Below are 23,562 nucleotides of genomic sequence, written 5' to 3'. Positions count from 1 at the left end.
TTTTTACCACGCAGTGTTACTGATAGTGACATCTCTCTTGCTCAGGAGTCAGGCCTTTGTTTCTCTATTCCGCTAGGCATAGCTGGGCACCGTTAATCAAATAGTTAACTTCGTTAATCGTTAATCTGTTAAAAAAAAATGTTAACTTCGTTAAACGTTAAAACGTTACATTTCGGACGAATTAACGCAAGTTAACGTTAATCGTTAATCCGTTAATATGTGTAATATGGCCTTGTTGTAACTTATATCATTGCGTTAGTGTACTTATAAAACCTGTTGGTTTAAGGTTGTGGAAGTTAACAGGTTAGGGACAAAACAAAATACTTCTATAATTATTGTATTCTAACTTTACACTGCACTCTTCTTTATCAACATGCAAATGATTTATAATAATAATAAACAAATCACTCTCTCTATAAGCACCGATGCTGAGTAATGAAATGATAAAACGAAACAAATCTCTTCTCACTCGCATGCGCGCCTGAAAATGTATCTAGTATTGTTTTTGTTTCGCTGCTGCCGTGCCGCGGCACCGCGCTGCCCGCCCGCCCGGCACTTGTCGTTTCATACTGTCTGAACCTGTTTTCGCGTCGCGCCACGGTACCGTGCGGTAAATAGTAGGCATTGGATTAACGATTAACGGACTTCTGCATATTAACGGAAGTTAACGAGTCCGTTAATATTTTTAACTTAAAAGTTAATCCGTTAATCAAAATGTTAACTTCGTTAATTAACGATTAACGGATTAACGAGTTCATGCCCAGCTATGCCGCTAGGTATATTAACTTTATGGTCGTGACTCGTGATCAGCTGTCTACAGAGTTTGACATAACGCGACGAAATTAGGTAGGTCCGCCATCTGCCTACAAATCAACTTCTAGCATATTACATCATAAACTAAATGAGATGACTACATGAAATAATGAACTATTCTAATCTTCGAAACTACGAGGTCAGTTATCAGATCATACACCATTTTGTCATTCTGGTTTCGCCTCGGGGTTTGGAGCATAGCTAATCATCCGCATAAAATCACATTATAAGTTACAATGCAAGATCACACAAAACGTGAAAAGAAAAAGGTGTGTTTAAGAACAAGTTAACAACTCCTGCAAAATAGTCCCCGTTCAACTTATGATGGTTTCTAAGTGTTTCTTCAACTTTTCGTACGCCGCTTTATTTCTGTACAAATGTATATTCGCCGTCACTTTCTTCATCAGGAGTCTTGGGTCAACGTCACTCACTTTGAGGAGAGCCTCTGAAAATGAAATTACGTGCTTTTAATAATTTGATAGGTCGATATAAAACGAATTACGTGATTTTAGGTCGATATAACGTAACGCTTAGCAGTCTCTTACAATACTGAACACTCCATGTCATAAAATAACTTCGCTATCTTATCTATCTTTGCTAGCTAAATATAATATCCCGCGTGCAATAAAGTTAATGCAGCGGTCCTCTAAACGTCGTCCAAATGCATCAACATGGACGCGTCATCGCTGGATGGATCGCATCAATACAGCGCGTGGACGTGCGCGGCAAACACGCACGCATTGCATACGCACGCGTCGTAATCACGGGGCGGCGCGAGTATAGCGCAAGTCGCGCTAGACCGCACCGCTTTGTACTATGAGAGAAGTCGATTCGTAGGCAGATGGCGGACCTAAGTAACTTCGTCGTGTTAAGTCAAACCACTGACCTCCATTATACAAGTACGCTGGACTGATGATACCCAGATATATTTTGTGCCTATTTGAAGCGGAATCAGCTCCCCCAATATTCGGGAAGAGAACTAAATCTGACATAACTTGCAAATGGCCGCTCAATCGCTATTGGTTGTAGAAACCACAGATAATAGTATACCTCCATGGTAGAAACTCGTATTAGTTCCAAGTACTCCCACTACTGCAATCAGCGCCAATATAGCGACTTTCAAACATCATTTTTACGTCAAATTTAGTTCTCTTCCCGAATATTGGGGGAGCTGATTCCGCTTCAAATAGGCACAAAAAATAGCTGTCATTTCAAAAGGTATCATTAGTCCAGCGTACTTGTATAATGGAGGTCAGTGAGTCAAACCCATCCGACCGATCACAGCTAACATTGAATTGACATAAGTCGACCACATGACGTAGGGTAGGTCCGTCAACTGCCTAGAAATCAATTTCCTCGATGTTTTTTTGAACGAAGTTTGAACGAAGTTCCTTATCGCTAATCGCGCGTTGCGAAAGGAAAGGGGGTATACGCCACGACAGTTTTTGACCGATACTTTTTGCCACAGACAAAGATCAAGATAGATACCGCATGTACTTTTATTTTATAACTTCGTTCCATCCGGGTGTCTCTTGACACCTCTCAAGTAATTTTTTTACGAAAATAAATAACAAACCTAGCATCTCTCCTCTAAACGTCTCATCCACGTCGTCCAAATGCACCAACATGGCGGCGTAGAGCGCGTCGACGTGCGCGGCGAACACGCACGTGTCGTAGTCGCGGGGGCGGCGCGAGTATAGCACGGGTAGCGTGCGCGCCGCGCTCGACCGCACCGCGGGCGTACAGTCGTCGAGACGCTTGAGAACCACTGGGAATAAGTTTTATTAGACAGTGTAATGTATTGATAAATAAAGATAGACAAACTGGTGGGACGTAAGGCGCGGCGCGGGGGCAGTTCTCTACCGCACAAAGTAAGTGTTTAGTGATACAGTATTTTGTGTTTTGTTTACTCGTCCTACAAGTGTTTGTATTTTACAGACAGGGACAAACTAACACAAAGCAGTCTTCAGTTTATCCAGTTTTAAGCTTAAATCTTATTTTAGATTATGCCTAAAAGCAAGACCGCACTAAAGCGACACAACACGACGCAACACTTCACGTTCCATAAAACTGACGTTTGCAAAATTCAGACTCAGGGCCCGTACCACGAAACCGTTTTGAGACTCAAACAATCTAACGAGAATACCGCGTCCTACTCTAACGAACGTGAAACGATGTTGTTAGAGCAGGACGCAGCATTCTCATTCGATTGTTTGAGTCTCAAAACAGTTTCGTCGTACGGGCCCAGGTTTATAAAATCGTCGTGTTGCGTCGCTGCCGCGTAGTGTCGTGTAGCGCGGTCTCAACAACACTTTTTAGCAAGTCTGAAACGCGGTATAAATTCCCGCATCAAAAAACAGAATTGTTTTTTTATTTAGCCAGGACGAGATAGACTGGTTACCTAATTTATCTGTCAAGAGAGATGATTCGCGAATCATAATTATCATGCGTCATGTCATTTGAGTCTGAAATGAGATGCGTATTCAGATTTTTAATATGTTTCTAAAACTTTTTAAGAAAATAACTCACCAAAGTACAGCTTATGTAGCATATCAGCGGTAAAGCATTCCCACTTGTGAGCGAGCTCGGCCAAGCTGCATATAGCTCGGAGTGTGTGTTGGCGCGTTAGTGACGAGTTGTCGTCGACCAGTCCCACCAGCAGAGGGACCATCTCGTCCAAAAACGGCTCTAGACTCTCCTTACTGGGGAATAGGTTCACAACCTGCCGAAAAGGACTCTATTTATTTATTTGTTTTAAATATACCATAAAGAGTTATATAAAGAAATGGAACATTAAATAGCTCGTAATAATTTTGTTATTGAAATGAAATGAAATGAAATAGTTTATTAAATCAAGTTACATAGAGTCAATAGTTTCATAGTTATTGTTAGAGGATACAGCTCTAAAAATTTACTGTCTATATGTCTTCCTGTCTGTCCGTATGTCAACTCTTCGTTCCATAACTGATAAAATAAGATATTCCAAAACTAATTATGTTGATAATATCATAATTTTTTTTTATATAACCTAATCAAATAACGTTATTTGATTAGATTATATGAAGTCAATATTTGTCGGTATTTGTTAATTGGGAAGATTTTATGAGAAGAGGACGGTATTTATATGATCTTTATCTACTATAAATTTTAAAGTTTTCCAGGTAGAATCGAATGTTATCGTGACGTCGCATTGGTTCACTACACTTCACATTAAAAAAAAGTATTACTGATAATCGAAAAGGATCATAGTATTCGCGACACCTAGCGAGATAATTTGGCAAAAATCCCCATTACGAACCTTTGAATCAATTTCTCCGATAGTACCTCCCCCTTTTTTTTCGCCAAGTAAATGCTATGCATCTTGTGGGGTCCTGCCGCAAGTATGTGGGTCTCTGCTGCATCTGAAGATGGTGGTGGACGCAGTTCCTACCCACTAAAAACTCGGTGGCACTCCACTATACGCCCTAGGCGGGCTACGGGATCGCGTGAGATTACACCACGGCTACGCGAGCGCCTGCTGGCTGCATGCTCTTCTCTGTGGGGGCCAACTACCCTCCACGGCCAAACAGAGGCCTCATGAGGCTTGCATAAACTATTGCTTTTTAATGTACAGGAGTACATTGTGCATCGCGAGTCGCGACCAACTCGGATAGTACCTCCCCCTGCGTATCACCGCCGCCATCTTGTGTGACGTCATCCTGCAGCGCGGCGCACAGACACGCCACCGCGGCCGTGCGCGTCGCCTCCGCCGTGCGACCCGGTGTCCACACCAGGTTGGGCAGGATCACCTCTGTATATAAAGATTATTTACTCCTTCATACGAAACCTTTGCGTATACTATTTTTTGAAATTTAAAAAAAAAAAACCCCTCACCCTTTATAACAATATTCAAGAACGCCTCCAACTTGTCTTGATCGCATTTACTGAAGTTCTTCTGTCGCTGCAGCAACACCGTGGACAGAGCCGTGAATATCTTCAGCTTGACTTCTGGATCCACCTTCGGTGTCCCGAGCGTCTCTTTTAGGAGGGGAGCTAGCAGATGCAGCTGGGAGCCTAAAGCAGAACCTGGAACCGTCAAAGAAGAAATTGAGTGACAAAAAAATGTTGGCCACAAGGTATGCTTAGGTCGGCACATACTGTGCCATAAATATGATGACCAGCTACGATATGTCTACGACAGGCATTAAAATTTATGTAAATACTAGCTGTTGCCCGCGACTTCGTCCGCGTGGACTTCAGTTTATAGCGCGCGATGTCAAAAAAATTGGTGTCAAAAGCTTTTATAAAAAAAAACCCTGGTACCCCTTAAATCAAAACAGCTGTGCAGTGTGCACATAATATTTCATTTTTTAAAATGAAACTTTATATTTTATGCCAAATTTTTAAGCTTATTTAGCCCCCCAATTACACAACTTTACCCATTAACTATTTATCATTGATAGGTTTAAGGTTACGTCACTGTATATAATATAAAGTACTGACTTATTAAATAACGTAAAAAAGAAATAACATTCGAAAAAAATCGACAGTCGGATGTATGATGATACCACCTCTTATAGAAAGATGTTGGGCAAGCGTTAGCGCGATGTAAAAGACGCACGGCGCCATCTAGTATGAATTTTAACTAAGGAACTAACTTAATTTGAACAAATTTTCGTATTTTCACCCCCTTACAACCCTTTTTTCCAGTAAAAAAGTAACCTATGTCCTTTTTCAGGCTTTAGACTATCTGTATACAAAATTTCATTACAATCGGTTCGGTAGTTTTGGCGTGAAAGCGAGACAGACAGACAGACAGAGATACTTTCGCATTTATATTATTAGTATAGATTATGTGATTTTCATACCCATTTACTAAGATATAGAACGCTAATGTTCGCACCACGCCCTTACTAAGGTGAGGGCGTGGTGCGAGTTTTACCAATATCAAAAGTCCGGGAGTATGTATAATATAATACCTGAGTGCAACACAGTACAATCCAGCAACAGTAGTCCGGTGTAAGTGTAGTAAGCAGCGGCTCACTGGTTATAGCGGACAGCACACGGTGTATGTGTCTCTCGTATAGAGCGCTGATACTCGCACCATACCCTTATAGTTGCTACAAGTAATATAACGTATACCTGAGTGTAACATCACACAGTCCAACAGCGCGCAGTCGGGAGTGAGCAGCGTCCATGTGAGCGGCTCACTGGTTATAGCGGACAGCACGCGGTGTATGTGTCTCTCGTATAGAGCGCTGATACTCGCACCATACCCTTATAGTTGCTACAAGTAATATAACGTATACCTGAGTGTAACATCACACAGTCCAACAGCGCGCAGTCGGGAGTGAGCAGCGTCCATGTGAGCGGCTCACTGGTTATAGCGGACAGCACACGGTGTATGTGTCTCTCGTATAGAGCGCTGATACTCGCACCATACCCTTATAGTTGCTACAAGTAATATAACGTATACCTGAGTGTAACATCACACAGTCCAACAGCGCGCAGTCGGAAGTGAGCAGCGTCCATGTGAGCGGCTCACTGGTTATAGCGGACAGCACGCGGTGTATGTGTCTCTCGTATAGAGCGCTGATACTCGCACCATACCCTTATAGTTGCTACAAGTAATATAACGTATACCTGAGTGTAACATCACACAGTCCAACAGCGCGCAGTCGGGAGTGAGCAGCGTCCATGTGAGCGGCTCACTGGTTATAGCGGACAGCACACGGTGTATGTGTCTCTCGTATAGAGCGCTGATACTCGCACCATACCCTTATAGTTGCTACAAGTAATATAACGTATACCTGAGTGTAACATCACACAGTCCAACAGCGCGCAGTCGGAAGTGAGCAGCGTCCATGTGAGCGGCTCACTGGTTATAGCGGACAGCACACGGTGTATGTGTCTCTCGTATAGAGCGCTGATACTCGCACCATACCCTTATAGTTGCTACAAGTAATATAACGTATACCTGAGTGTAACATCACACAGTCCAACAGCGCGCAGTCGGGAGTGAGCAGCGTCCATGTGAGCGGCTCACTGGTTATAGCGGACAGCACACGGTGTATGTGTCTCTCGTATAGAGCGCTGATACTCGCACCACACCCTTACCTTATAGTTACTATAAATATGACGTTTACCTGAGTGCAACATAACACAGTCCAGCAGAGCGCAGTCGGGAGTGAGCAGCGTCCATGTGAGCGGCTCACTGGTTATAGCGGACAGCACGCGGTGTATATGTCTCTCGTATAGAGCGCTTATACTCAGACCACACCCTGTTATATGGCGCAGCTTGTCCAAGTTGCCTGTGAAAATAATATGCCATATTATATAAAACGCTACTTATGTAAGGATGGGTGTTAGCGAGAAATTAAAGATGTGCCTGGTTAAATAGTTGGCTTTATTATGACATAATAATCAAGTGGTTACAGCTTATATACGGTTAAGATATATCAAGATACTACATAGGTATCACTATACTACACTTACCTATAAATTTAAAAACATAAATTTTTGCCAAATACAAGAAGGCAAAAAAGCTTGCTTTTGTTACCATAGCGCCTATGCTACTAATCCAATTATAATGAATAAGCTGTCAAAAATTCGTCTTATGGGCCCTAATAAAAAAAATATACAGAGCATAATTTACTAATAAGTAATTACGCTTATTATATATTTTTAATGTATACACTGCATTTTGTGTTCAATAGCAATTTTTTTAGTCCGGTATGCGTTTGTTATGACTTATGAGTTATGACATACCGAAAGCCATAAACTGTATCTTCTCATCACTGGGCATAGCATACACAGTAAAGTTGATGATGAACAACTGCTCGGCGACCGCGGACACCGCCGCCGCGCATACGTCCATGAGAGATTCGCTCACATGTATCAAGTTGCGTTGGTATTTCAGCTGTAATGAATATTTTTTTTATTGTTCTCTATTAAGGTTTGTGCGTTCTAAGATGATATGGTTGACAGTTTTCATGTTTTTTTTTACAAGAAAACAAACAAATCAAAATTATATTCCATCTACAAAAACAAATGTTTCCTATAATTGTAAATGAATAAAAATGAAAAGGTGCTAAATGCTAACTTATTAATAAAAATTATAAATATTAACTGTGAAATAGGAGTATAAAATTATTGTTACGAAAACATTTGAAAAATGTCATATGCATGAAACGGAACTTATGTCAATAGAGATTGAGTCTGTTGAATCGAAATCAAATCGATAAAAAAGGGCGGCCATCTAAATCGCCGGCACCACTGAAATGTCAGTACGAAATCGATAATTTCGATTGCAATTCCTTTACGAAGTGATTCGATATTTTTAAACTATAGATTAATTTTTGTCAGATAACTTCCCTACTATTGTCAAAATGTGTCACGCATATCATCATAAAACGCACAAACTATAAAATGCTTAATAATCACAGACATAGATCATGATAGATACCGCATGTGTATGTACTTCGCGTGCCATATCGCGCTCCCAAACGACGACATAGTCTTTAATCTGCTATCGGAATAGGACGTCAATCGGAATTTTAAAAATGCCTAAATGCCTACAAGTGTCGTAATGAGCTGCTGTAGTTTGCATTTCATGGCAAACATCTAAAAATTTAATAAACTTAACTCAATTAAGCGTCGTTACGCTATACGTAATACCGAGTTGTATTGTAATGTACGGTTCAAATATTTGTCACTTATAAATGCCTTATGAAATACTGCAAACATAACACAAGACTACCGTTAAATGTTCTTAACAGTAGGGGTAATTACACTATGGATCTACAGGTAAGCCTATTGGTCATTCATTTAGAGACGCCGCAAAACGCCTTGAACACAAATCCCAATATGACAATACCATATACCTTTTCATGTCTATATCTACCAGGGTATTAGGTACCTTTCTCGTCCTACATCTGTCTGGATCAGCCAGTTCCTTGCACAGCTGACTCATGACCTCCTGCAGCTGATCAGCTCTTGAGCCGGTGATGATATTGGCCACCACGAAGAAACAACACCACGAGTCCAGCTCGGCCTTCAGTAACGGCCACCAAACATCTGGGGTGATGAAATACCCGAACAGCTCCGAGGCGCGTTTGATCTGGGAAATGTTGAGAAAAAAAGTAAAAATTTAGTCCAATAACATTTTAAAATTGTTGACTAGAGAGAAATCATATCAGCTTAGTTTGATAAAAATTACTACATATGCTTAAATGCTTCTGTTCACAGATACTTATGACTTATGCCAACTTAATTCCTATAGTTTGTTCCTAATCGGTAAAATGGTACTTGGATGACATTAATAAAAAACATCGGACTCTTTACAAGATGGCGGCATTAATCTGAAAAAGATCCTTATTTCTTGTACCCATGGGCGTACCCAGGTAGGGGCAGAGGGGGGACAGCTGTTACCTACTCTGAGCAAAATGAAGTGTTGGAAACAAAATATATTTTCAGTCAGATTAATTAAAGTCAATTTTCATAATTTTTGTTTCAATATACCAGACCCACACTTCTTGAAACAAGTATGGGCTGCCCCCTCTCCCCCCTCCCTCTAGCTGAAATCCTGGGTACGCCTTTGCTTGTACCTCTTGCACAACGCGCTCGTCATCATCAGCAGCGCCGCGCAACAGAATCCTGGTAATAGCACTGGAGTGCTGCGTGCTGCCTTCTTCCGCACACAGCAGCAGCCAGCACAGCAGCTGCGCGGAGCGAAGACGAGCGTCGGCTTGCCACCCGTCCATCTCTAAATTACAAAAAGAGTTATAATCACACATAAAATAACAGTTATAAAATCACACAAAAAGAGTTAAGCTTCTGGCCTCGTCAGCCGTAATTATAACAAGCGCCTGAAAAGGAAGGACATATTTTAAATGAAAGAACTAAATTATAGTAAACTATGAGTAATGCTATCTGCAGTGGTAGAAGCACTCTACCTGCCATGCGTAGTACATCTCACCTGCTTATTAAAAGCTTTTATTTAACTTGCTCTGTATGTATGTAAATATGTATGTTATGGTGGAATTTTGGAACTCAATTTTAAGGCAGATATATTTAACCGATTGAGCTGAAATTTTGCATACGCGTTTAATTTGGATGACCATGCACGATATGGTATGTGAAATCACTCTAAATCCAATATGGCCGACCATCCAAGATGGCGAAATAATTATTTTTTATGCAGTCCTACAATTTGGATATGAAATGAAAAAGCATTTTGAGAGTAACTCAAATAAATTATAAACAAAAATATTTTGAAAAAAAGCTTTTATTTAAATAGTCTAAAAAGAAGAAAATAAACTCCTTAAAATTTTTAACTATTAAGTTATAATCCTCAATATTTTATACAATTTGCATGATAATAAAAGCTTGTCGCTAGATCTGATGAGTCAAACCTAAGTTTTAAACATTGAGATATTTTATTATAGATATAATACAAAATAGTTATTGTGTCAAAAGCCTCAAATAAAATTGATAAAAAAAAAACAAATGGTAATTTTGTTATTTTTGCTTTAAATACCTCTTCCAATAGCAGGAACTATCTTGCCAATATTGCTTTGTACCAAGGCCCTGCATCCTAAATTTGGTCTCTTCACATCAGGGTAGTGTGAGGGCACATCTTTGAGGAAATCTGTTTTCTTCTTCAAATCTTCCTCATTCTCCTCCATATATTGAAGCCCAATGTCATTCCAGAGATTAGTTGCTGCCACTCTTACATCTGCCATTACATCACTCAAGCTGAAAAATGCATATTATTTTAACATCAAGAGCTATGAATGAGAATCATCACAAACACCAATTTAGGTGATGGTAGTCCTATTTCTTAACTATTATATTAGTTATTGTTATTGAAGCCGAGGCATATGCGCCCAATTAATATCTCTCACTCTTCTAAGATAATATTATTTGATTTCTGATTCCCTGATTTCTTTTATAAAATAAGGGGGCAAACGAGCAAACGGGTCACCTGATGGAAAGCAACTTCCGTCGCCCATGGACACTCGCAGCATCAGAAGAGCTGCAGGTGCGTTGCCGGCCTTTTAAGAGGTAATAGGGGAGGGTAGGGAAGGGAATAGGGGAGGGTAGGGAAGGAAATAGGGGCGGGTAGGGAAGGGAAAAGGGTAGGGGATTGGGCCTCCGGTAAACTCACTCACTCGGCGTAACACAGCGCAAGCGCTGTTTCACGCCGGTTTTCTGTGAGCCCGTGGTATTTCTCCGGTCGAGCCGGCCCATTCGTGCCGAAACATGGCTCTCCCACGTCAAAGTTGCCTTTTCACGTCACTGTTTTATATCATATGAAGATATAAGTGAATAACTAACATTTTATAACATCATTTTTATAAAAACATTTTATCATGTCTTCATTAATATGAACTAGCTATTTGACCGAGCTTTGCTCGGTATTCGATAAAACACGAATAAAATGACATTTTCTAAAAATGATTCCTAGCTAGATCGATTTATCGCCCCCGAAACCCCCTATATACTAAATTTCATGAAAGTCATTGGAGCCTATTCCGAGATTCCTATTATAAATATACAAGAATTGCTCGTTTAAAGATATAAGATAAGATAAATAAAAAAAGGCAGTATTGCTTATTGTAAAATAAGAAAACCAAACTTATAGTTGTAAGGCTTACCTAGTCAACAATAATGGTATCATTTTATGCCAGAATGAATATCTATCTCGGTAGCTCAGCATCCAGTTGCCAACCTCCATGGTCACCTGCAGCCTGACTTGTGTGTTCTCATCAAAGAGCTTCTCCGCCATTGGTGTTATGGACAGCTCAAAACATTTGTAGTTGCCTGCCATTACTATAGCTCCTGGAATGTTTATTGTACATGTTAAAGATTTTATTTCTTTCCTAACTTATAATGTACTAGATGACGCCCGCAACTCCGTTGCGCCAAAACTCGTTTATCGCGGCGGAACAAGACATTTTTTCGGGATTGAAAGTACTATATGTCCTTTCATGGGACTCAAAGTATCTCTATGCCAAATTTCAGCAAAATCGGTCCAGCAGTTTGGGCGTGAAGAGGTAACAGACAGACAGACACACTTTCGCATTTATAATATTTTATATTAGTAGAGTACTAGCTATTTGACCGAGCTTTGCTCGGTATTCGATAAAACACGAATAAAATGACATTTTCTAAAAATGATTCCCAGCTAGATCGATTTGTCGCCCCTGCAACCCCCTATATACATTTTCATGAAAATCGTTGGAGCCGATTCTGAGATTCCAATTATATATGTCGTAGGATGATTTGATAAATCGAATTTTCGCGAAATTTCTAGGGATTTCGCGAAAACACGGATTTATCAAATCATCCTACGACATATATATATACAAGAATTGCTTGTTTAAAGATATAAGATATGGAGTATGGATCTATACTGTGGCATAACGTGGGCATAACCAATAAACAGGGTGTAATAGATTATTTTGGAAAATTATTAGCCATAATTTGTTTGATGAATTAAATTATAATGAAATTAAAGCAAAAACACATACCTATAGCCCTTACAGCTGCGACCCTCACTCTGAAATGTTGATGAGGAAAGTTTGATAATACAGGTTTGACAAAACTTTCTGCTTGAAAGTGGAAATCCCTTGGCATAGATTTAGACAGCATGATTATGCATTCACAAGCCTCGATTTTCACTTTCGGAAACGGATCCGTGCTGGTTTTAGTCAAAATGCTTGTAAAATCATTTAGAAATGGTGTCAGGTAGTTCGTCCCCTTATATTTCACTATTATTTTGTGCACAAGTTGTATGAGCACTAATCGAATTTCCTCAGACTCTTCGACTATTTCGGGACACCCTATTCGACGTACGATCACAGGAAGTATGTACGTAAGATAATAATCATTTAGTGGCAGGCGATCTATGAAATTCGAAACAATCGATATCGCCGTTTCCCTACATGATTCTGACTCATCTGAAAAGCTTTTTAGTATGTACGCGTATATGTCTGGAAAAACCACAGCCAGATCACATCCTGAATTGCTTGAGTTTTCAAATATTTCATCATTTATGTTTACCAATGCACGCCTTCTGACTGCTTTAGAATCACTTTGCAAAGACAAGATATATTGCTCCAAATAGGCGCGCGGATTACTTTCCAACGTTTGCTTGTTTTCAGTCATATTTTGCCGGAGAAAAATTGTATCGAATATCGATTATACAAATGTTGAAACAAGATTTTCAACATAACCTCTAATTTTATTGATAAACAAAAACTTTCAGAATGTTTCCATGACAACCATAGTTTTTTTTTTTATATCTGCAAAGAGCAAGGCGTGAAACCATCGTGAACGGTGAAACCGACTTCAACGATATGCAGAACCCACAGATTTTAGATTTTCCTGTTCTGAGGCAGAACCTTTGGCCTGCAATGAAACGAATACTATATTAATATATTATTATCTATGGACGCTTCACACCACGTCAGTCTGGCCCATGTCTGGCCCCGTGCTAAGTACCTAAACGACTTGTATTACAACCATAATTGGACGTAGTTAAGCTGAAAGGACTCAACCCACACAAAGTCACTTTTGAGATATTGGCGTTTGAAGTTTCAGCTTGAATTTCTTTATCAAAAAGTTACATTAAGAAAAAAAGTAATTGCTTAATTTAAAGAATGGTTCACACTTTATTGGTCTGTCAATTATTTTTTGTATATTTTGCAATAAATTTCAAGATATTAAGTGAAATGTGGGTTGAGTCCTTACTAATATTCTCAACTTTGTAGGGACAGGTATTTTTTATTTATTTCTCAGAAAGGACTCATAAGTACCCTTCGACTGAAAAATAAGTGATAAAAGAAAATAAAAAAAGTTAAATTAATAAAAAGTTATGTATTTATCAACCTTGATAATTAAACTTTTAAACACACACAAAAGAAACCTTTTTAAAATTAAAAAACATTAAAAACCACGCAAGAATTCAAGACGTGAGTGAAAGAATAAGGTAACATGAAAAAACTTCCCGTTTTTTTGCTTAAATGAAGGCATTAGGGCCGGAAAAATTATTTGAAATAGAAAAACTATGAAGTATATGTGTAGCCAGATATATTAGCTAGGATATGAAGTAGATAAGTTACAAGTTTTATTAAAATAATTAGGGAAAAAATGAGGTATTGTCCGTATGTTACGAAATGTTACTTGTTCGATTCTTCCACTCACGTCTTCAATTTATTGCGCGCAAATTAATTATTTGCGTCATCGTCTAAGTCAAAATCGAGGGTGGGTCCATAACCATCAACATCCTCTTTGATATTGGTGTGTCCCTTGAGATTACTATAGAATGCATGGCTATCTTCAGGTATTAAACTGAACATTGATTGGAGGTCGTCAAGTTTTGCCTGAGGAATTAGTTTACCATGGGGCCAAAGAATTTCAAAATCTTCTTCGGCAAAGTGCATTATAGCACCCTTGTTTTTTTTCGTCAAATCTAGCTTTTGACTATCTCCAGTTTCTGATATCATTGTTATTAAAAATAGTTCTTCTTTTTTTAATAAAATATTTTTAGTTTTAAGCCAATTCACTTTATCTTTGATTGTACATATTTTGCGGTTCACTATTTTTTTTTTCTATTTTATTTGTACTCAAAAAATCTTGAGTCATAATTCTAGTAACGTGAAACGGTTTTTCTTTTTAGCGATTTTCATGAGTTTAATATACTCTTCTACATTCGCTCGTGATGCTTAAGTACACATTTAATTTTACTAAAATCAGTGTCATTTGGCAAAAAAGAATGACCGGACTCTAAATATTTGAAAGTAATTGTTTTGAGATTTGGGTGGCTGTTAAGTATTGAACCTGTTTGAGTCGTTTAAGTTATTTGATAGAATGACATTTCCAATCTAATCTAAATATTTAGAAATGATCCAAACGGTTTGAGTCCATTCTGATTAATCAACTTTAAGGCAATACTCCTAGAAATACCATTACACAGAAACAACTCAAGTGGACTGAGTCCTTTCAGCTAATTTATTTAGAGTTCTCTTCATACTGTGGGTTGAGTCGGGGGGGGTAAAAAAAGTAGTTTCCGTGTATATTTTAAAAATGGGGTTTTCACTACATGATAGATTCGACCCTCAGCAGTACGATGGCATACTTAACTCAATTTTGCCCATTCTGTGGGTTGAGTCCTTTCTGCTTAACTACGTCCAATTACAATAAAGTCAAATGGTTACAACTTACAGACCTACCAGACGACGGAAATATATTTAATACTTTTATACTATACATATATTTAACATTTTTATTATATGATACACATAATTAATACACATCCATGACCCAGGAACTTTGAAAACTTTTTGTTCCGTCGGCAGGATTCGAACCCGTGACCCCCGGCTTGAGGTACCAACGCGCTCACCACTGAGCCACAGAGGTCGTCAGAAAACTAAACCACAGTATTACAATAATAAAATACTGTGAGTTGTAACTATACTCAGAAAGCCAATGGTTAATAATTACTCCAAATCCGCAGTTACCAGTTGCCAGTTGCCACTTACTAGTTACCACCAAATACCAATGTTACCACTCAGCAACAAAGAACTCTTTATTTAATGTCAATGCTCAGCAACCTGCAATAAACTCAGCAATGATGCTTTTTAACTCCCCTAAGCTGGTTTCAGACTACGCTACAATATAATACTAGCTATTCCGGTGAAATAATAATAAATAATAAATAAAAAACTCTTTATTCAAACAAACAATTTTACAGGGAGTCGTTTTCTATCCTAATTCGGCTCCGGTGGAATGAAGTACTTTGTGAAATTAATAAAAAAGCAATGTATATAAAGTAAATCATATATTGGTTTTCTTTAGACCAATCAACAGAACACTCAAAACTGACAAGGTGTCAAATATCAAAAACATAGGAAATAAACATCTTCTAAAATCTGCACGGCCAACACCATCTTACACTAAAGAGGTTTACCTCAACACCTTCTCTAGATGTGCTGGCCAAGACAGTTCGCCAGATGTTTAAACCGAGTCCTAGCAAGAGGCTTTGTAAAAATATCTGCCAGCTGCAGCTCAGTGCTGATCCTCTTCACAGTTATAGTTCCATTCGCCACTAGCTCTCGTACAAAAAAGTGGCGAATGCGTATGTGCTTTGTCCTTCTGTGAAACTCAGGGTTCTCAGCAAGACGTACAGCTGCCTCGTTGTCTACATACAGTACAGGTAGGCCTTCCATCTTTACCAAACTACCAATAAGACGAGTTAGCCAAATGCTTTCTCTTGCAGCTTCACTGGCAGCGACTATCTCGGCTTCTGTGGTAGATATTGCAACGCTTTGTTGCCTCTGGCTGAGCCACGATACTGCTCCACCAGCATATAGGCATAGCACTTCAGAAGTGGATCTTCCTGTCGCAATATCTCCGCCGTGGTCGGCGTCACTATAACATTCTATGTTACCTCTTTTAAAATTCCTTTTATAAAGTATTCCCAAATCGGGTGCATACTGCAGATAGCGTAGAATGCGCTTCAACTTTACGCAGTCTGTTGGAGTGGGATTTTCTAGTTTTCTGGAGACCACACTCACAGCGTATGCGATATCGGGTCTAGTGCCAACCATCAGATATGCGAGTGCACCAACCACTTGCCTGTAGTTCCTGATAAAAAAGTCGTCGTCCTTCTCTGGTTTCTGAACTACTTCTTCTTTAACAATCGGAGTGGATACCGGCCTGCATTCTTGCATTCCAAACCGTTTCAAAATTTTCTTAACATAAGCTGTCTGGTGGATTCTTATATCACCACCTTCTCTGGTTTCTATCTCTATTCCCAGGTAATACGAGATTGCCTTCGTTGTAATTTTGAACCTCTCTTTTAGTTTTTCAAGGAACTTCTCAATTACACATTCACTTGTACCAGCGACCAGCCCGTCATCGACATAGAGAGCCACTATCAGCTTTTCGTATCCAATATTTCTTTTGAAGAGGCATGGATCTGCCTCACTGACTTCAAAGCCAATTTCCTTGAAGAAATCCAGAATAGTCCTGTTCCAACAACGAGGAGCTTGCTTCAGACCGTATAAACTTTTCTTTAGCAGGCAGACTCGACCCGTCCCGTCATCATACCCTTCTGGCTGCTTCATATATATTTCTTCGTCTGATAGAGATCCGTAAAGAAAAGCTGTTGAAACATCGAACTGACTTAGTTTCATGCCTTCACTAGCTGCAATACTCAATACCGCTCGGACTGTTGCCATCTTGGCTACAGGGCTAAAAGTCTGGTCGTAGTCTTCTCCCTTTCTTTGTCGAAAGCCTTTTACTACTAGTCGAGCTTTGTACTTGTTGACTGTACCATCAGGGTTTTGCTTTACCTTATAAACCCATTTGCATGGAATAGCTTTCCGGTTCTTGGGTAACCTGTCTAGAATCCATGTCTTATTCTCTTTCAGGGATTCAATCTCGCTTTCCATAGCTTTAATCCACAACTCCTTATCAGGGCAGGCTATTGCTTCCTTGTACGTGTTAGGCTCTACATAGGAATCTGTACCGACATATGATACGAAATCATTGAATTTACCAGGGCGTCTGAGGAGAGAGCGGTCTCTTAAGAGCATCTCATGTCTTGCTAACTGCTCAATGATCTCCCCTTCATTTTCTTCATTGACTCGTTCTTCATCTCTTTCCTCATTCTCCCCCCCTAATTCAATAGATTCATCTTCATCTGGCATCTCTGGAAGTACATTTTCTAATTCTACCTCATCACTGGCAACAGGGGCTTCAACAGCGTCTTGGCTTTCTTCCTGGGCTATGTCTCTGTGCCTCTCAACCAGTACGTCCTCATTCACATCAGTATTAGAGGTAGATCTCCTTCTAACATATAAAGGAACTTCCAGGTCAGTCAAATCTTTCTCCACTTGTGAACCATCGGAGTCAATTTTTGATTCTATAGGTCTTTCATCGAATGTGACATCTCGAGATCGTACCAGAGAGTTTGATTCCTTGTTCCATAGTCTGTACCCATCGTCGTTGTCATAGCCAATAAAGATGCACTTTTGTGCCTTCTTCTGCATTTTCTTCCTTTTTTGTTTGGGAATATGCACGTAGCACGTAGAACCGACGATCCTCAAATGTTTAATTTGTGGTTTCTTACCAAACCACAGCTCGAATGGGGATTTATCTTCCACAGAAGTTGGGCCTGTTCTGTTCAAAATGTAAACCGCAGTCTTCACCAACTCAGCCCATAAAACTTGAGGAAGTTCTTCATGTGCATACATCATTGCTCTAACCATTTCCACGATTGTGCGGTTTTCCCTTTCACTAATGCCATTCTGTTCAGGCGTGTAAGGCATAACCAACCGTTGGTGTATTCCGTACTTGTCCAATTCTTTACGTACTTTTTCATTATCGAATTCGCCTCCGTTATCACTCAGAAATTCCTTAATTCGGTGACCTGCTGCCTTCGCATCTGCTAACATCAGACTTAGTAACTCAGGTACTTCCGATTTATTTTTCATGATGTACACGTAACGGTACTTGGAGAATTCATCTTTGAATATAACGAAATACCGAGACTTCGAACAACTTGGTGGGAATGGACCACATACATCAGAGTGAATGCGTTCTCCTGGACTGACAGCTTTTACTCGGACACCAAACTTCTTCCTATGTGTCTTTCCAAAAATGCATCCTTCGCATAGACTCCCACTGTCCTTTGCCTTTACATCAAGTTCTCGTTCTATTACTCGCTTCACATGGCGTTTGTCCTGATGACCCATACGTTCGTGGTAAAGCTGTAACGTGTCAATTGCATTCAACATCACCATTTTCTTGGGTTGAATCGGTTTACAGTTCAGTTTGTACAAACCGCCATGTTTTTGTCTACTTCCAGTCACGCACAATTCTCCTTTAATGCTAAATGAGCAAGTAGTGCCTTGTGACGTAAACAAACTTTCCGTGTTTATATCATGTGCTGAGAGCACCGAAAAAAGATTCTTCGTGACTTTCGGAACTAGCCACACGTCATTCATTAAGAATGTTCTTTTCTTTGTCTGCATAAGAATCGAACCCTTTCCTAGCGCATCTACCACTTTCCCATCAGCAGTGGTTACCATGTGTGGTTCTTGGAAACGCTCGAAATCCTGGAACCAGTCACTTCTCATTGTAACGTGATGTGTGGCGCCATTGTCAACGTACCACTCATCCCGATCCGTGTTACAATCAATGACGTTGACCAGCACAGCCATCATGTTGGTCATTCCTGCTTTTCCGCGCCGTTCCTTTTTAGGGCAGTCCTTCTTGAAGTGCCCAACTTCACCACAACTATGACACTTAAACGCTTTGGGTTTTTTCTTTATAGACCTTCGCGTACGGTCAACAATCAAAGCTTCACCAGTGGATCTTGACACGCATCCAGTATCTTCCTTGGAGGTTGTCGTCAATGCCCTTTCATGGGCACAAAGCTGACTGGTCAGATTGTCTATAGTTCTGTCCTTCTTTGACATCATTAACCAACTCGACTTGAAGGAAAAATATTCTTCCGGCAATGTATCCAAAATCTTGCAGATAAGTATTATTTCTGGCAGCTCCTTCCCATCATCAGCCTTAACTAGCTCTTGGTTTAGATTATGCCACAAATTCTTCGCTTTGGATATATGAGTCGCAATGTCGTCTGAGATGTCCATCTTTAACTGAAATAGGCTCGTACAGGCGTGATACAGACGGTCATCATTCACGCCGTCATATAGCCGATGTAGTTCATCCCAGACATCACTTGGACTTGAAAACCTGATCACCTTATCTAATGCTTCATCGGAAATATTGTTCGTAATCAATAAAAGAGCCGTACTTTCTAGTTTCAAGTACTCTCCTAAATTCTTCTTGTATTCGGCCATTGCCGCTGCAGCAGTAGCATCGCCACTGTTGATTGCTGGCTTCTCTGGCTTACTAACTTTACGATTCACAATATCGATAAGCCCATCCATACCTCTCAGTAGTGCAGTCATCCTGTATCGCCACTGCACCCAGTTAGTACCATCCAACTTTGAGATTTGCATTTTACTTAATTCCATAATGAATATTTTTAGTACTTCTTACGTTCTGGGCACATAACCTTTTACAGGGAGTCGTTTTCTATCCTAATTCGGCTCCGGTGGAATGAAGTACTTTGTGAAATTAATAAAAAAGCAATGTATATAAAGTAAATCATATATTGGTTTTCTTTAGACCAATCAACAGAACACTCAAAACTGACAAGGTGTCAAATATCAAAAACATAGGAAATAAACATCTTCTAAAATCTGCACGGCCAACACCATCTTACACTAAAGAGGTTTACCTCAACAAACAAAACAGACCAATTAGCACACGTTACAAAAACAGAAATAGTTTGAATTGGCGGCCTTACTGCTGGAAGCAGTCTCTACCAGGCACTTCGTTTCACTTTAAAACCTTCCCTTAGCCTAATCCGTTCAGCCGTTTTAGAGTTTTAGTGTTACTAATACAATTGAAAATCCATTTTTAACCGACTTCCAAAAAGGATGAGGTTATATTACGTTCGTCTGTTTATATCTTATATCTTTAAGCCCCGGGGCCGCACATTGTCCGAATTCTGATCAGAAACAGTTGAATTTCACTGGACCGCCACCCCGCGCACTGTCCGAAATATCCTTCCGGCGAGTTCGAGCTCACTCGGTTCAGTACAAAATGTAAGAGACAGCGCGGACGTTCAACTGTTTCTGATCAGAAATTTCGGACAATGTGCGGCCGGGCTAAACGAGTATGTATATATATATATATATATATATATATATATATATATATATATATGTGAACTCTCTACAAGGAACACATACACACCCCAAAGTATTATCACTTATTTTTGTCACACCCTGTATAGGGGGTTTCGGGGGCGATAAATCGATCTTTTTAGAAAATGTCATTTTATTCGTGTTTTATCGAATACCTAGCAAAGCTCGGTCAAATAGCTAGCTAGATATTAAATTTATATATTTTTGTATGTTCAACCATAACTTCACCGTTCGTAAACCGATCTTCATGATTATTTTGTTGTTGTACAAGGTTGAATCCGAGGTTGGTACCATGTTCACAAAAATGGTGATCTGATGATGGGATCCATGAGGAATCGAGGGGAATCCTTGAAATTTGTCCAATGACTAGTACTGTCCAATCACTAGTCATTTTACCCTAGTGTGCATTTTTCTCCTACGTCTTTGACGTTCCATTTTTGACGTCATCGATCAACGTGCACCAATCACGATTCGCCAAGTAAAGCTGTCAACGTCTGCTGTCCTGGGAATCTACGATATAGTTCCGAATTATTTCTGCATCAATTTTGTATAAGTTTTGCTACAAATAAGTGGGTTTCAGAGATCCCAAGGAACATATTGAACAAACGATACGTAACAGCAACAAAAGATGGTGCAATTTAGTACTTTTCATTTATTATTCCTGGCCGCGTGCCTACAAATCACCCTCGCACTGAAGGAAGGCGATTGTGAAGTGTGTATTAAAACCGTAGAAAAATTCGCAGCCACATTAACAGACGACGTAAAGAAGGACCCGAAACTCATAGAGAGAGACTTCAAGAAGTTCTGCAAAGGTTCGAAGAATAAAGAGAATAGGTTCTGCTACTATTTAGGAGGTCTCGAGGAATCGGCTACCGGCATCCTCGGAGAGTTGTCTAAACCGCTTAGCTGGTCGATGCCCGCTGACAAAATTTGCGAAAAGCTGAAGAAGAAGGATGCCCAGATCTGCGACCTTCGATTCGAGAAACAGATTGATTTAAATAACGTCGATCTCAAGAAACTGAAGGTTCGTGACTTGAAGAAGATCCTAAACGACTGGGACGAGGTGTGCGATGGTTGCATTGAAAAGACGGACTTTATTAAGAGAATAGAAGAGTTAAAACCCAAGTACATGGGTAGATCTGAATTGTAATAATTGGATATTTTAGGTAAACATGTTTTTTTTCTTTTCTATTTTATATCCCCAAGCGGCACCCACACACACGCAAATAACAATTGAAAATCTATTGTGTGTGCGATTCCCACAATCGAGGTATTAATTTAAACATCTTCCATTGTTTTAACAATAGCTAATTCCTATAACAAAATTACTAAATTTAGACAAGACAAGATTTCAGATGTGGGCGGAATTATTAATGCCTGGTTTCTGATGTTTTTGACAGGAGTTAATCTATTCACTATTGTTGTTGATTGGTTAATTTTTTGATGCTATCAAAACAAAAGCAATAGTAAATCTTTTTACTATTGCTTTTGTTTTGATAGCATCAAAAAACTCCGGTAAAAAAAATCAGAAACTAGGCATCAGAGATAATTTTTGTATGACATATTTGTAACTAGCACACAGAAAACAAGCTGACTTGCTTAGGAGTAATGAATCATCATAATTGTACCACATAGTCAAGAATCAAACTTGATTCTTGACTATGTGGTACAATTAAAATATATAAAGTATACTTATTTGTGTGTTTGTACATGTATTCATTTGTAGTAAACTAATATTTTTTATTGTAAACTAATGGTAGCTTTTTTTTCAGTGAATTATTTCATGGACTTTGATGTGATATCTCAGAGCCTGTGGATGCTAAAGTTCAAGTGAAGTTCAGAGATCTCGTTTCTGAATGTGTTCAAGTGAATGATGTTTGCATTTACAGTAGAATAAATTATTGTATTTAAGTAAATATTTTTTTGAATATAATGATTTTTATTTCATCTGCTTTTAATTCCAATGTTACTCCTAAAATGAACTCTAGGTCAGTGTTTTTGAACCTATGGGTCATGACCTCCATGGGCTGTACTCTGTAGGGGTTTTGCCAGAGGTCAAGGGAAATATTTCAGTAAAAAAATATAACAATATAATAGAAATCTAGCTAAAACGGTTCTTGAGATACAGCCTGTAGACAGACAGACATCAAAGTCTCAGTAACAGGAGGGATGTCTTCTTACTGATGTAGTTCCATGGACCAGTGCAGGCGAGATATGTACAGGGGCGTCGCGGGGACCTCGCTCCGCAGACGCAGCTCAGGTACATAGGGCGCGTTTCTTCTTCATTCTTCTTCCTCCTCTCCACTTACAGCTCTCATTCTCCTCATTTTTGTACGCCCGCGTGGGAGATGCGGGGTGACCAGCAACAATCGCGTAGTTTTGCTGAGTCGCCTGTGAACTCGGCGTCGGCGCAACTGGGAGGGGAACCACGGCCGTAGCTAGAGGGGGGCATTGGGGGGCAATGCCCTACCTTAAAATCATAATGCCCTACCTTAAAAATACCAAAACCCAAGAAATCAATAAATTATGATAATATTTTTGTACTTCTGCCCTATCTGTAACCAATGCTGCCCTACCTCAAATCTGACTGTAGCTACAGCCCTGAGGGGAACGCGGGCGGGGGCGGCAGTGGCGGTGTTCGTTGACTCGTCCCGGGATACTGCTGACGGGCTAAACGTGATCGCCTGTGCGCCTCGGCGTCGAGTGACGAATGCGGCGTCAGGTGACCCACATAGTGAATTATTATTACTTTTCCTTTATTAACGCCTCCGTGGTCTAGTGGTATAGAGCGCGGCTCTTGACTCGGAGGTCGTGGGTTCGATTCCCATTATTATTACTTTTCCTTTATTAACGCCTCCGTGGTCTAGTGGTATAGAGCGCGGCTCTTGACTCGGAGGTCGTGGGTTCGATTCCCGCGTTGGAAACATGTTATTTCCAAGTTTGGTTAGGACAATGCAGGCTGATCACCTGATTG

At 39.8% G+C, this 23,562-nt stretch overlaps 2 protein-coding genes across 2 annotated transcripts; one reads left to right on the top strand and one right to left on the bottom strand.

The window, feature by feature from the left end:
- Nucleotides 1-829: 829 nt before the first annotated feature.
- Nucleotides 830-13,050, bottom strand: LOC121732215 (dynein axonemal assembly factor 5). The gene is made up of 12 exons (XM_042122026.1): nucleotides 12,327-13,050; nucleotides 11,451-11,634; nucleotides 10,331-10,548; nucleotides 9,399-9,556; nucleotides 8,711-8,911; nucleotides 7,561-7,711; nucleotides 6,939-7,103; nucleotides 4,687-4,878; nucleotides 4,470-4,603; nucleotides 3,343-3,535; nucleotides 2,390-2,581; nucleotides 830-1,258 (listed from the first exon to the last, which is right to left on the bottom strand). The coding sequence occupies exons 1-12, from the start codon at nucleotides 12,961-12,963 to the stop codon at nucleotides 1,128-1,130; spliced, it is 2,556 nt and encodes an 851-aa protein (XP_041977960.1). The 5' UTR covers nucleotides 12,964-13,050; the 3' UTR covers nucleotides 830-1,127.
- Nucleotides 13,051-21,055: 8,005 nt separating this feature from the next.
- Nucleotides 21,056-22,533, top strand: LOC121732217 (mesencephalic astrocyte-derived neurotrophic factor homolog). Its single transcript, XM_042122029.1, has 2 exons — nucleotides 21,056-21,754; nucleotides 22,361-22,533. Exon 1 carries the CDS (start codon nucleotides 21,217-21,219, stop codon nucleotides 21,736-21,738), a length of 522 nt encoding a protein of 173 aa, XP_041977963.1. The 5' UTR covers nucleotides 21,056-21,216; the 3' UTR covers nucleotides 21,739-21,754; nucleotides 22,361-22,533.
- Nucleotides 22,534-23,562: the final 1,029 nt, after the last annotated feature.

Source organism: Aricia agestis, chromosome 12, assembly GCF_905147365.1.
Source record: "Aricia agestis chromosome 12, ilAriAges1.1, whole genome shotgun sequence".
Taxonomy (NCBI): Eukaryota; Metazoa; Arthropoda; class Insecta; order Lepidoptera; family Lycaenidae; genus Aricia; species Aricia agestis.
The sequence above is the reverse complement of the archived record's forward strand: the minus strand, read 5'-3'. Positions and strand labels throughout refer to the sequence as shown.